This window comes from Triturus cristatus, chromosome 2_1 (assembly GCF_964204655.1).
Source record: "Triturus cristatus chromosome 2_1, aTriCri1.1, whole genome shotgun sequence".
Classification (NCBI taxonomy): Eukaryota; Metazoa; Chordata; class Amphibia; order Caudata; family Salamandridae; genus Triturus; species Triturus cristatus.
In genome coordinates, this window is record NC_140581.1 from 701,517,321 (window position 1) to 701,531,367 (window position 14,047).

At 44.2% G+C, this 14,047-nt stretch overlaps 1 protein-coding gene across 5 annotated transcripts in view; it reads right to left on the reverse strand.

Moving 5' to 3' along the window:
* The window catches only part of SEMA6A (semaphorin 6A), a 184,981-nt gene that overhangs the window by 22,913 nt on the left and 148,021 nt on the right, over positions 1 to 14,047 (reverse strand). For 3 of the 5 annotated variants that reach the window (XM_085632648.1, XM_085632646.1, XM_085632647.1), the window contains exons 17-18: positions 12,570 to 12,590; positions 5,634 to 5,792 (exon numbers count right to left, since the gene is read on the reverse strand). In XM_085632648.1, coding sequence (XP_085488774.1) covers positions 5,634 to 5,792; positions 12,570 to 12,590 — 180 coding nt within the window. Of the gene's footprint in view, positions 1 to 5,633; positions 5,793 to 12,383; positions 12,438 to 12,569; positions 12,591 to 14,047 lie in introns of all 5 variants that reach the window. The other 2 variants (XM_085632650.1, XM_085632649.1) reach the window with 2 other exon arrangements.

Genomic DNA, 14,047 nt, shown 5'->3' on the forward strand with positions numbered 1-14,047 from the left:
TATGAGATAAAGAATGTAATATGTGATGACTCCGTGCTAGATGTAAAGTCGTGTTCCATGCATTGTAATCCAGGCACTCCACGTGGAGGTGAAATGATACAGCAATCTGCAGATAGCAGGAGGTCAAAGAAATACTCCTATTGGGAGAGTCTAAGACCATTCTATGTATGTTTGGAAGGAGGACGAACGATAGGTATGAAGTCAGCTGCCCTGCCAAGCCACACCTATAAAGGGTGGCGTCTCTGTATCGTGAGGCAATAACTGCAATTCTATACCATGGTGGAACTGTGTGTGCCCATTAGTGCATTTTAGGTCTCGCCTGACCCAGCGCATGCGCTGGTCTGGCGAGACTTATTGAGAGGGCTCCAAAAAGTGCTACCAGGCCAGCCTAGAGCTACAGTGCATGTGAGCGGGTGCGCGCGCCGCGCTTTACCGCGATCACTTTCACTTTCGCGGCCGCTTTGCATAACCAATAGGTCTCGCTTTTGGGTCCTTATAAGTATTTAGCTATGCAACTGTTGCATGGCTAAATACTTATAAGGTCCCAAATGCGAGACCTATTGGCTATGCCAATGCTTGTTCGATGTTGTTCCTTAGTCACACTATATGCCAGCTTCCCCAGTGTAGCTGATGGTTTGCTAGAATAGATTTTAGTGGAAAACAAACACATGCAAAAAACATGGAAATACAAATAACCCGAAATACAGGACTAATGCCTGATTTAGATCTTGACGGACAGGTTACTCTTTCACAAGGGTGACGGATATCTTGTCTGCCGAAATATTAATCCCAAAGGATATAATGTGGTTTATATTTCGGCAGGCGGGATATCTGTCACTGTTGCGACAGAGTAACCCGTCCGCCAAGATCTAAATCATGCTCTATGTCTCATTTACAAGGATGTTATAAGTGCTGTCAGCTCCATACATCTAAACACACGTACAACGTTATAAGATGCATTGTAAATGGATGTTATTAGAAATTAAACAAACTGTACAAATTCCATGTAACATTGAGTTTTATGTCAGCTATGTGTGCAGAAATGAATAGAACGCTCACCTAAAGCTAAAACCCTTTTTACAATCTGATGATTGTCCATTTTTATGCTGGCTGGCTTATGTATAATGCATAAAAATAATGAAATATCGATCTACCTATCTATCTATCTATCTATCTATCTTTGCACGCACCTATAGAGAACTACATATTCTATTTCACCAGGCTTTGTCTCCATCTTGTATTACTTTAGCAGCTTTGTAGTTATCTTTAATTTACACCGGGCAGGTTACGTGTCATCATTTACGTCAAACCACAAGAAGCGAATGAGCCCAGAGACAATGCTGTGTATAAACAGAGGCAAGGAAGGCAGTGGTCATCTCCGGTAGGGATCGGGGAACCAGTACTGGCATCACTTTGACACGTGCCAAACAATGACTGACATCAACTCACTCCATATCTCACCAAAAGGGATCCCGGTCAAGAAGAGAGAGGGTATCTGGACAGGTCTTCGGAAAAAAACAACTAGTGCAAGTCAGGTCTGAAATCCAGACCCGACATCTTTAAAACATTGTTTACCATGTGAGAGTGGGATTGTCTAGGCGGTGGAGCATCCACACACAAGCTGGAGACCAACTTCGTGCAGAGACTTCCTGCTCAGCGTGTGACAGTGGCTCTTAACAACCCGGTTAAGGCTGAGTGAGGGAAGATGGCATCGTGTGACATGTTGGTGCCATGTGAGATGGCAGGGCTGGTAATCCTTTGACCAGCAGGAATAACTGCAAATTCACAGAGAGTTGTACTGTAGCTTCCTGGGCAAGGTAAGTTTTTTGTGCCCTTCCCTTTGTTTTTGATTTTCACGTAGCAGCGACGCCCCCTACAAGTGGTCCCATTGCTGACTGCCAATTTGGCATTTGGATAGAAATGGCTCTGCTTCAGATGGAGGTGAAGTTATATGTTTAGTACTTCCTCGGTTGGGCAAACGAAGGTCAGTACATGGCCAAGATGAGCTACAGCAGAGAACTAGAACACCTGCAAATGTACACAAACCACCACATTTCACCTTATAACTAGCACCGTCCTCATGAAGGCAGCAGGGGTAGGTGGTGTGTGAGTTCGAACCCCTCACAAACACCGTCCAGTAACAGCCACCACACAACACTTCAAGGCTCTAATGGCTCACAATCATACCATCATTAGGACAGCCATACACACAATACTATGATTATAAACACTAACCAAAGAGAATTGGTTTTAACTGAGGCACTGGGCTGTACAGTGATTTGATTGCCCAAGATCACAAAGTGTGTCAGCGTGGAACTAGAAGGTGTCCCTCCGAACCCTCGATACCATCTCCACACCGGCCCGCTGTCAGGCAGGTCGGCTCCATCACAGTCGGCAGACAGACTCGTCGACAGGTTTGGTGAGTATGAAGGACCCCTGAGTAGCAGTTAGCAGCATTCATGGACATTCTACCATAAGTTTGGCAGTCATTTCCCAAAAATGTTGAAATGTGTCGATATATTTTATCCTTGGAAAGAAGGCATTCTGGAAACAATCGGTGTGTGCAAACAAGGTGCAGCTGCAGTAATTAAAGCTGCACTGATTAAAAGTCCCAGACGTTTAATTAATCAGACTGCTTGTGCACCATATTCCCAGAGGTCGCAGAGGCAGGAGAGCTGCTAATCTGCTGAAGAACTTTTCTCCGTTGCTGAAGAAGGACAAACCTGTGAAATGTGGGATCAGTGGCTGTGAGCCCTGCAGACTGTTACACCTTGCACTGGGACATGGCTTAGGAGGCAAACAATCCCCTGAACAAGTGTGTCCACAACAGCAGAGCATGAAAGGCATTCGAAGTAACAGAGTACAAGCCAGGGCTGAACCTCATGGAGCAGCCACCCTGCTCGAAGGCTCCTGGGTCATGTGGTGATCGTAGGACAGAAAGAGCAATCACGGTGTCCAAAGAGGGAAAGAACAGCAGAAGGGACAGGAGACAATCACAAGGACCAGGAAGGGAAGGAATGAAAAGACCGCCCACTTGTGAAGAAAATGGATTCATTTTCTTCCATTATCTCCTACCACGACTTCCATCTACGTAAAGCTTTGGTTAGTAAAACTACACATACATACATACAAACAAGCAAGGCGGCACTAGCCGGGTAAGACCTTGGAATGCTCCGCAGACACGGCTGCGGCTTATGTTTAAGGTGGGCAGGTTGAAGAAGGCTACAAACAATGGCAGCAGAAGGGGGCAGGGGGAGGTTAGCCTGTAAGGGTGACGTTTAGTTCTTTTTACAAAGGTGCAAGACAAACACAGAGGAAAAACAACACCGAAAAAAAGAATAAACAGCAAAGAGAAACAAAAAGCAAAACATACTCTTGAGTTGTGTGTCAATATTTCCAACCGGAAGAGCCTCAAAGCAGGCTTTACCACAGTAGGAATAACCAATCAGGAGAAAGAGTTGGGATGTCGGGCGGCCCATTGGTGGCAGACTCCGCGATAGCAGGAGATCTGCTGTGAGGAGCATACCCGAGCTTTACAGCATGGCTAAAAATTTGAGGCAACTCAAGACACAACAAATCCAGAGTATGCATAGCTACAGAAGCTGGAGTACACAAATGTCACATCCTCATGCGTCAACCTGCAAACAGGCCTGCTCCGAAAAGCATATGGATTTCTCAAGATGCTAACCCTGAATTTAGGATAAGCTGAACATATGGATGTGACATCATGAAGGCACCGGCGTCCAGAGAAAAGTAAAAGCTAGTTGAGTTAGTAAAACACAGAACCAACGGACTGTGAGCAGACCAAAGTAATGAAACACCTCCGAAAGGCATAAGGACAGTCACTACATAACACCACATAGCACCTTGCAAAACTCAAACCAAAGAACGAAAGTTGTACAAAACGAAAAAGTGCAGTTAAAGAAAAGCAACCATTAGCGAAAGTGAAAACGAAACCATTGTAAAAGAACATCAGCTTTTTCATTTTTGTTTGGCAGAACAGCCCCTTACCTTCTCCCTTAAACTGGACTAACTCATCGCGCAGGTAGAAGCGCTTGGGTGGAAGGAAGAAGGCAAGGGGTTGAGCTTACACTAATACACAGTAACAGGAAACAGCCGAGCGGTCCCCTCTGCCACCATTGTCTGAGCCAGTGTGAGCACTGCTACCAGACTTGTCAGTGTGAATAACGAACCCCCCAAAAGAGTGCACTGTAATTAAATGATCTGTTAGTAAGGCTCTTTGGAAGCCATCGCTATTGTGAAATTCAACATTTTGGAGCGTGCAACCTCATCAATTATCAGACGGAAACCAACCTAGGGAAACATTTTTTTGAGTGGATTTTAATACACAAAGGCAAGCCACGCTTCAGAAAATGGAGGCAAGTGGCCTTCCTTGGTCAATCAAAATGACTGACTTATTCATGTGGTGCCTTTGAACTGGTCACTTCAAATGGATGATAAATTACACACTTCTTTAAAGTGGACTTGCATTTACTTTGTTTATATAGTTCTACCCGAACAGTGGCTTTGCTTTAGTGCTTTGCCTGCAACTATTAGCTTTAAGGACACGCTCAATATAAAATGGCGACCGTCTATAGCAGTAAGGTACAAAAGAGGTGTTTGGATTGTGGAACCACACAAAGCAAATAACGTATATTACTGGCAGCTAAAAGGCTCTCTGCATCTTCCCGGGAAATAAATGGGAATTCTTGCGTAGGTACATAAGAAAGATGGTCTGTCAGAGTAAAAGCATTAGTTACTAGAATCTATAAGATGGATCTGTGGGAGTTTTTATTTCATTTATAAAGCAAAAGTTGCGAATATTTCAAAACAGTTTTTATGGCATCAAACACTATGGTCTAATTCTAGAGTCAGATGGTAGTAGGAAATTCTCTGATCTAAAACTGATTAGAACATTTGGATGAGAATTCATCAGTGGAGAAATTTCTACCAGTGCTTTGGCCTTCAGATTTAGCATTTCCTCCAGAAATAAGAGGATTTCCCATTAGCACCTGAATGCAAACATTTTGGGGAAATCAAATACTGAAAGGGGAATCTCTTATTTTGACCTGATGAGGTGTAATGATTAATTAATGGGCTTTGGACATCTGGAGAAACTTTTCTGCAAGGTTTAAGCCATAGTGTCTGGCGTGGGTGGGAATTCGGAATGACCACATCCTTTCTTAAGTTTCAATTAACATTTAAATCAGTCAAATATTAATGGTGTAAGGGTTACTGGCAAGCCCACGCAAAATAAAAATCATGCTTTAATGCAAGATTTAAAAAAAACTAGGAAACACAGTGATAAAATGGAATCCCAGTTTGGTATTCTGCAGATCATAACAGGGATTCCAACCTGTATTATTTCCAATTTCTACTGTAAAAGCCCAGCTCTGTCTTTTTACAGTTCATCTGGCTTCACGTGGCAAAGAACACACAACTACTTTTGTGTGGTCTGTGTGGTTCCCTGGTCCTCATCCCCTCTTTGACTTGCATACTGCCCTTTTAACAGTCCTTTAATTACAGTGCACAGGGTCTGGTTCCATATTGACACACACCAGTAGGAAGCAGCTACACTGGTGTCCTTTCCCCACCCAGCGCGCCCACAGGAAAAGTTAATTCCAAGGCCTTACCCTTTTTATCTTGGTGATTATGGAAGGAGCCTCCCACGTGCAGGTCTGTGTTTTCGGAGGAGTCAAGGGGGTCCTTCCAATCCAGCATTCGTCCCCTATCGTATCCCTCGTGAGCTGGAGACCGAGAAGTGGTGGTGGAGTCATGAGAATTGCCGTGGCCTGCGTTTAGCACAAATACAGTTAGGGAGATCACGCATTGATGACAGGAACATGGCATTTCAATGTATGCACACATACCAAAGCTCACTTTCTTACATCTCCAGGCAATACAATCCCGGAAAGTATACCAGACAACAATTGTGCAGCACTATTTCTTTTTGTCAGATTTCATCCATGTCATATTTGCATGCTGTTCGCGTAACAGTCGGCAGGGTTCAAGGATGACGTCAATGCATCCTTTACATGCATTGACGTCGGCATTGAATGGTCGGCAGTAAAACTCAGAGCAGCATCAACAGTGCTGGATTTCCACCACAATTGGAGCGTTACCCTTGGCCTCCTTTGATCAAGTGAATGGAGCGATGTTAATCCCAACACCAGCACAATTTGCATAAAAGAGTACGTCAGCCTCAGTTGCCACCAGCTGTCAATCCCGCCGGCGGCAGCACAATAGTGTTTACTAGCTCGGGAAATGGTCTTGGTGCCCTATCGCCCCTCTGCAGTTCAGTCCACTGCTAACGCAGTCCTTTCATGGAACGTACGCGATGGCTATCTTACTAAAGTCTTAAACTCAAGCTACAAGTGTATGTTACATATGATCTAGAAATCATTTTTCACCTCCTTGTAACAAACATGACTACCCCGAGAGCCGCATCTCTAGAAGGGTGTCATTGAGAGGACCGGATAACAAGAGACAGCTCACAAAACCACTGGAGTTTAGCTTGAGAATAGCAATTCTTTCTGTGAATGGCTGTAAAGGACAGAGAATCAATTCTTGTGGGTTAAATCTCCTAACTGCCTCTGAATGTTAAACACAGATGATGTCAGCTAATGGCAAAAGCTTCTATTATGGCGCTGGGACAGTATGATTTAAGGACGCCCCTGATGAATATTAATTTTCCCTGAACAAGGGGACATGCCCTGCTCCATGTGTCACATCGATGGGTATTTGATGAATGGCATCACATAAGAAGCAAAAGTTGTTTGGTTGTGGATAAGGCGGATTCTTGTCTGGAGCCATTCCTTGCTTATATCTGGTCCATTCGTAAGAAAGAGCATCCGATCTAGCAGCACCGGGGTGGGGGGGCAAGGCACAGCATGGCCAAACGCGATGTGTAATTCATTATCTAAGTGTGGGTCTGCAGAAGGCCTTAGCTACTCAAATAAAGAATATCTTCATAGAGTAGAATTAATTTCGCTAAAAGTAAAGCTGAAGTCAAGCGTCAGAGCTTCTAAACTTTTTATTCAATTCCATGCAACAATCTGGCTGTTCTTAGTCATGCTCGTGTTAGTGCAATATCTGAAGATCAAAGATCTATAATTCAGAATACAATTCAGTGCCTAGTATGACAAGAGAGCGGCCTCTGACTGAGATGTCTTTCATACTACAGTTTGCCTTTCAGCCGGTGAACCTGTGAGATGCACCTTAAGCGACAACATGAAAGAAAAACCAACTCCCTGCTACCGGTACACACTACAGACCCCGTGACGGGGGCACATGGTGAAAGGATGGCTTGATAGGTACAAAGGAGTGAGGGCTGGTGGAAAAGAGTCGAAAGGGTGTAAGAGTGACAGTATGCCAGATGACCTTACTCATGTGCAGCAAGTGAAGACCCGTCAAGTTTGCAGTAAGTAAATTACAAGCACGTGCTTTGCACAAGGCAACGTGAAATCTATACTTTGTTCACTTTTCCTGTATGTTTATTATGTAGTATTGATAGAATTGAGATTAAGGAAGGTCTACCACAGCCCTACCCACTTTCTTAAGCTCCTACATTCGGCGAGACATGCACTTCATGCACTGTGGACCCTGAAATGCTGATAACGTGGGGTTCTGTATTTGCAGTGTGCGCAATTTACACCTCATTCCAATTAATGTAATTGGAATATTGGAAAAAGACCCAATAGCACATGTTATTCCCCATTCTGCGAAGCATAAACTCTCAATTTGAGCTATCTGCCCATGTGAAATTTGTGTGGCCGAAAACCCCTGACGTGTACAGACTAAACGCAGAAAGTAATTCCAGTTTGGGAACACTTTTAAATTCGAATATGGGACTTTAATAATCCTCTTCACAGGATGTACCAGGTTCCAAGACCTGCTATGTGCGTGAGAAGGGATGTGCCTCATGCTTAGATCCACACTGCTTAGATCCACCAGTGCTTGGGGACACTGCTTAGATCCACCAGTGCTTGGGGACACTGCTTAGATCCACCAGTGCTTGGGGATACTGCTTAGATCCACCAGTGCTTGGGGACACTGCTTAGATCCACCAGTGCTTGGGGACACTGCTTAGATCCACCAGTGCTTGGGGACACTGCTTAGATCCACCAGTGCTTGGGGATACTGCACACTGTGGCACACCTAATGTGGGGGTTGTGGTGAAACAGAGCCGGTGCGTTTATAGCCAAGAATTCTAAAATCCTCGTTCAGCCTATTCCAAAACTCTGTTTAAACATAAGAAGCAAAACTCGTTCGACCAATACCAGTTGTGTTTATTTTGCAGCCCTAGACTAAAGCTCCCATGTCTCCTAACATGATGAGGTTATTTGTCATGACAACTGAAACCTTGCAAGCTGTGCGATGGCTGACAGGTCCCCAGCACCCAGTGAGCCACATGATAGCAAGACTTCCCCGGCCTGCCCTGCCTGGCAACCAGGAGACAACTCAACAAACAGGCGGAGCCCTCCGCTGAGCACGGAGCCTGGGAAACGCATACCATTAGCAAAGGCGGATTCAATTTATTTGTTCAAATCAGTTAACCAGATATATTTAATATTGTAAAGCGCAACTTCACTTTAAATGAGTAAATCAAGCCTATTTTTCACATGCTGAAGATATACCATGTTTATAGTGAACTCCGATGTTCTCATGACCGCGGCGCCCACCTGCCACGTTATGGTCTGACAGGATCCAGGCAGGTGGGTCACACCCTGCATTTTAATGAGCTCTCCGAACTTAATTCTCAAAACTCCTCTGGTGAAGTATGAATGAATGAATAAATAGCTTATTGTTCAGTTAATTAAAACTTACAATTTAAAAGCAGAAAAAGTTAAACACCTCGTTCTCTGGTGAACTAATCTGTGCATCTGTGTTTCCATCCCTTCTGAATCACAATGTTTTTGAACTCCGGGTAATAAAGGCATTGCCATAAGTAATTGAATCCCACTCTAGACCACCCATATGCGTTGTGTCCCTACACCGTGCTCACAGGCGCGGAGCACCATGTCCCATGTTAGCAGGCCGGGAGCGCGTGCAGCAATGCGGAAACTGTAACATATGGATGCATGCTGCTTGTGCTTCGCAGAAACGAGCTGCGATTCGGATAACGGCATGCATTTTATCAACCTTAACGCTACATTCAAATAGCAATGCTTGCCATTCTTCTAAATAAAGTCCCAACAGGAGATGAGAACTCAGCTGACCTGTCACCTCACATTGGCCAAATGTAGATGAGGTTTCGGCGTGAAATGTCCTGTGATGGGATTCGATATTTCAGAGAACACTTTCAATATGCTTCGGCCTTAGGACATGTCACTTCCTGTGACATTCTGTCCTCTGATTTCACTATGGTTCGCGACATGGGGATCGGAGGAATTGTCACTGTTGCATGAACCACTTCCCAGCACAGCACATTCAAAATGTTTTAATGCCTCTCTGGGGTGAAAAAACACAGACATGGTTCTGGTCAGGTGACACAGGCAGATAGGTATTAAACAGAAGGTTTTGAGCTGCTGTTGAAGAGTGTGTACAACGTTTCTCCATTTATATTCTGAAACACAATGACACAAATTTACGTTTGAAAATGACTTTTTAAAGTGCTTATATTCTTTTAAAATATATCAAGTGTCTGATATATTTGGCATAAGAACTGGAAGGTAGATTTGCATCAGTGGGAATGCACGTTCTGAATCTGTGAGTCGGAATCACACAATATTTCAGACTGGCACTATTTCATGCTGTTGGTAGTAAGTGAGGTAGGGCTTGGTGCAAACACCTTTTACCACCGTATCGTGAAAGCAGACTTGTGGAGGTGTTAATGTGTGGCCAAAATATTTGGGCATAATTGTTTTGTTGCAGCTTGCTATGCTGGTAATGTGTTTGGTGCTGCATTATTTCATTGAATTACTGCTGTGTTGTACTGTGGCTGTAATGTTGTGTTCCGTTTTCACTGTTTAGTTTTGCTGTGCCATTATGTTCTTGGGGTGTTATTTTACTTTCTGTTAGGTTATTTTATTGTGTATTGTGCATTTAAGTAATTATTTTAGAAATGTCAACAAATGCTGATTTACTTAAAGTAAAAAATCAGCACGTTCCATTAAAGTCCAATCCCCCCAAAAAACATTAACGGTAGGCACAAACAACCATTCGCAACTGTCCAAAGTGGTAACATTCTGGTGATCCAGCTCAACTATTCAAGACCCCTGTAAGCCTAAACCTGTGCAGAGGCCATGCCTTAAATTAGCACTTCTAGAGAGCACTTTATGAGATATGGTCCATGTTTTGAGGAAACAACTATTGAGGACAGGCATTCACAAATCCTTCTCTTGCTTGCACTGGAACAGCTCTATTGAGAAAACAACAAGGCCCCCAATGGGTGTCTAGTGTATGCCTGCTGAGAAACAGGCCAGTAATGAGTGCTAGACACAGATGAAAGAAAGGGCTTTCCATCAGGGTCCACAGACAGCCGCAACCAAGTTGCGGAAACAGACACGTGTATGCAGAAAGACAGAGTAAAACAAGACAGTTGCTCAGGATGTGCTATACGGGGCCTCCAACAGGACAGGGTCTAGTTATCCTAGGTTTTAGGAAGCTCTACACATGATCTAATTAACTACAACAGCGACCTCTTTAGTCAATTAAAAGGGAAGGCTGGGTAAGAACAACTACACAGATAAAGGGAGGAGTAGAGCACCAGGGCCCAGTTCACCAACAAAATGTGCCGTATGTGCAAGAGCGCCGATGGGATGGTGGTGCATCAGTCGCCCTGGCCACTGGCCAGTGATTCAGATGAGGTGGAGCGCCAACTGCTTACATAGCAATCTGACAGCCATGTCTATGCGTTTCAGAGCCGCTATTTAGACCAGCTTCTTGTTGTTCGCCCATCACGGCACAGCATGCGGGGAAGCAACATCTCATGCTTGGACCCTGTGAAAATCTGCCCCGTGTGGAATACCGCCTGATCCTTAATCAAATTGGGAAATGTAATTTACCTTTTGCTGGCATGGAGGACAGCGTATTTAGAAAGGGAGGCTGACAGTTGTTGTTTAATGCTGTTTCGTAAGACAGTGCCAGGGAAGCAGTCTCACACTCTTTGTGAAAATATTCTACCAAGATAGAAGATGGACACACATGTACTGCCATATGAATGTATTAACTGTTTACGGGTCAAACTGCGGCAACCCCTCCACCCCCACACATCCACGCCTTGGGCCAAGTACTACATCTGGCAGCTAGACTCAGGTCCTGATCAGTCACGCTCTATACACAAGTCCAATGGACGAAACAGTGACAGCCCAGAGAGGATGGGCAAGATGCCAGCTGCATGGCATGTAGCATTGCGTGTGCAGTAGGCATCACAATCCCCCTATGTGAGTGAATTCTGCTACATTTAATCTGGCTAGGTGTGGTATTCCATGCTATTCTTTGGCAGGCACACATTTATTTTCTGTAAATGAGCAGTTACTGCGCATGAAGCTTCAATGCACGGACTGCGTGCACCACACTCAGTCAAATGTGCACTGGGCAATGTGGCAAAGGCAACACCTGAGCTTAAAAGTCGCATGAATACTTGCCATACAGTAGGCAAAGCAAACATACCTTCTTCATGGCAATGCAAAGATCGGAGTTTTGATTGTGTCATACATGTACTAGGAGATAGTAGGATCACAATAGGGGAGATGTTTGATGAGGAGGCATGCATGAGCCCTGACACACCTTTGCCCACCTTCTATCTGCTCAGAAGTCAAATGCATACTGTGTGCTATCATTTACCCCAACATTATAGCTGTTCTGCAGATTCAAATGCCAGCAACGAAGTTGGTAGGGGCAGAGGCTTTATATGTCAAAGATGGCAAATACCAGAGTACCTGTGGTGGCTTACAGCCGTGTTGAATAAAGGATGCATGGCGGCAGTCTCAGGGAGTGTGCTGCAAAGATCTGCAGTGCTTTGTATGTTGGGCTTTCAAGAAAAGAGAAATTGCCACAATAAAGCAGTGTTGGTGCGTTATGGAGATTAGACATCCTAGTCATGGAAATGAATCTCTACTTCAGGTGCATCTGGAGAAATGCTAAACAGACATGCCTCCCAGAATTCACCTGACAGAAGACACACTCATGTCTTTGATAACCCAGGTCCCATCTACCAGTTGCACAGATGTTGCGTTCCCGGCATAGGGACAACTATGTAAGAAAGGAGCTAAACTATGACGGTCAACACTAAAGACACATCCAAGACTGGTGAACTGGGCCCAAAGATGCCAACGAAAGGGAGCGGCTTCTACTGTACGACTGGAGCTCTGCTCCTACTGGGGGGGAGGGATGGAAGAAGGCTCTACTCTATATGGCTTTAAAGACTTGAGTAAACTGACCATACACTGTGTTGTAATAAGTTTCGTAATCTGGTGGTGGAGAAGTTGAAATATCTACGAAATAAAAAATAATGGAGGGGTAAAAGGGATAGGGGTCATGATATAATTTTAGATTTATTAAGAAAAAGCTTGAAAAGAAACAAAAGTAAATGAGAATAGAAGGAAGGGATGTGAAGTAATCCTTACCATTCAATGCCACAAACGAATCTGAAAGCAAAAAAGAGGAAGACAAGAATTAGAAAGAGGTTACTGTAGTCACACTAGTCAATTCACGTGGCTTGTTATATTTCTGCATGCAGCATTATGGTGCTGTATTATGGACTGCTTCAGTTTCTCTGCATGGTGTCTTGCCGCTGTCATGCAGCCACATTTGGAGTTGCTGAGCAGACCTATGCAGTCAACAATGTGTTTTTTTCTAACTGCACAGCAGAAATGAACTGCGGCCTCAGTTGGCCTTCTAGTGTCCACCTAACCGTACAAGTCAATGTAAATGTAATAAATATAACCGGTTTGACAGTCATGTGTTCATGTCTCGGAAGTATTTCCCATGTGGCTCTAGCCATCCATGGTCCGTATATCACCACACACTTTCCAACCCGCCCAGCAGTTTAAAGCAAGATACAAACGAATATCCTGCAGCAGAGTTTTTGGCAGTAAACATGGCATGTCAAACAAAAAGCCTAATTTCCTTAAACCACCTGATAATTATATTTTGGCTGCATTAATTGCCAATAGTTCCCTTTTTCCTGTATAGAGAAGGTCCTATCTTGCACTGCAATGTACTGAGGTCTGCGTAGTGTTCGCCCCATATGTTCTCTCTGAAGCCAGCGAGAGAGGGAATGTTAACAAGAACCATAGCACCTCTAATGCAAACCAATTTTTGTTACTTTAATGAAGATGACTGAAGGATGTCCACTTGCTGCACTGAATCAAGTCCGTCTACAGCTGCGAAAGAGGTGGGTGGTTTGGACTGTGTCACGTACAACCATCTATAGTACGGGTCCGGCCCACGTATGAGGATGCACAGGGAGGGCATGCTCTACCTGTTCATTGGTATGCAATGGACCTGTATAATGGGCTTGCTAAAACAGGTAAAGGGTATTGCGAATACACAATGAAAGGATGGGCAGGCCGTGTAGTATGGCACTGTTTGCTCTTCCAATAGCATTATGCCTGTGGCAATCCTGGCTACCGATGCAACACGGTCTAGCAGGAAATCAGCAGGAACATCAAACCGCAGCACCCTGCATCGCTTAAAGCGTTTAAGAAGCACGGCTGGAGCAGCTGTGCAGGTGCCTACCGGTACAATGCATGTATGAATGAGGACTTGAGATTTGGATTCAATCACACTCCAGGAGTACATACACTCAAAGAAAACAACACAAGGACAAGAATATGAGAGACCTAAATATTTGAAGGACACAATCTCTGCATGAGTTAGTACACCCACAGAAGTTGTTTACTTGAGCTCAAACGTCCCACTGACAGAAAGTTCTACAAGATGAAATCAAACGATGCATGCAACTTGCACAAGAAAATTCTGAACATCTCACAACAGACTCCATTTTGCAAAAATATGGATCTTTGGTATTAAACTAGAAGTCACGTTGTTTGCCTTAGAACAGAATCCCATACATGCATGAAGTAAGGTACACACATTTTGT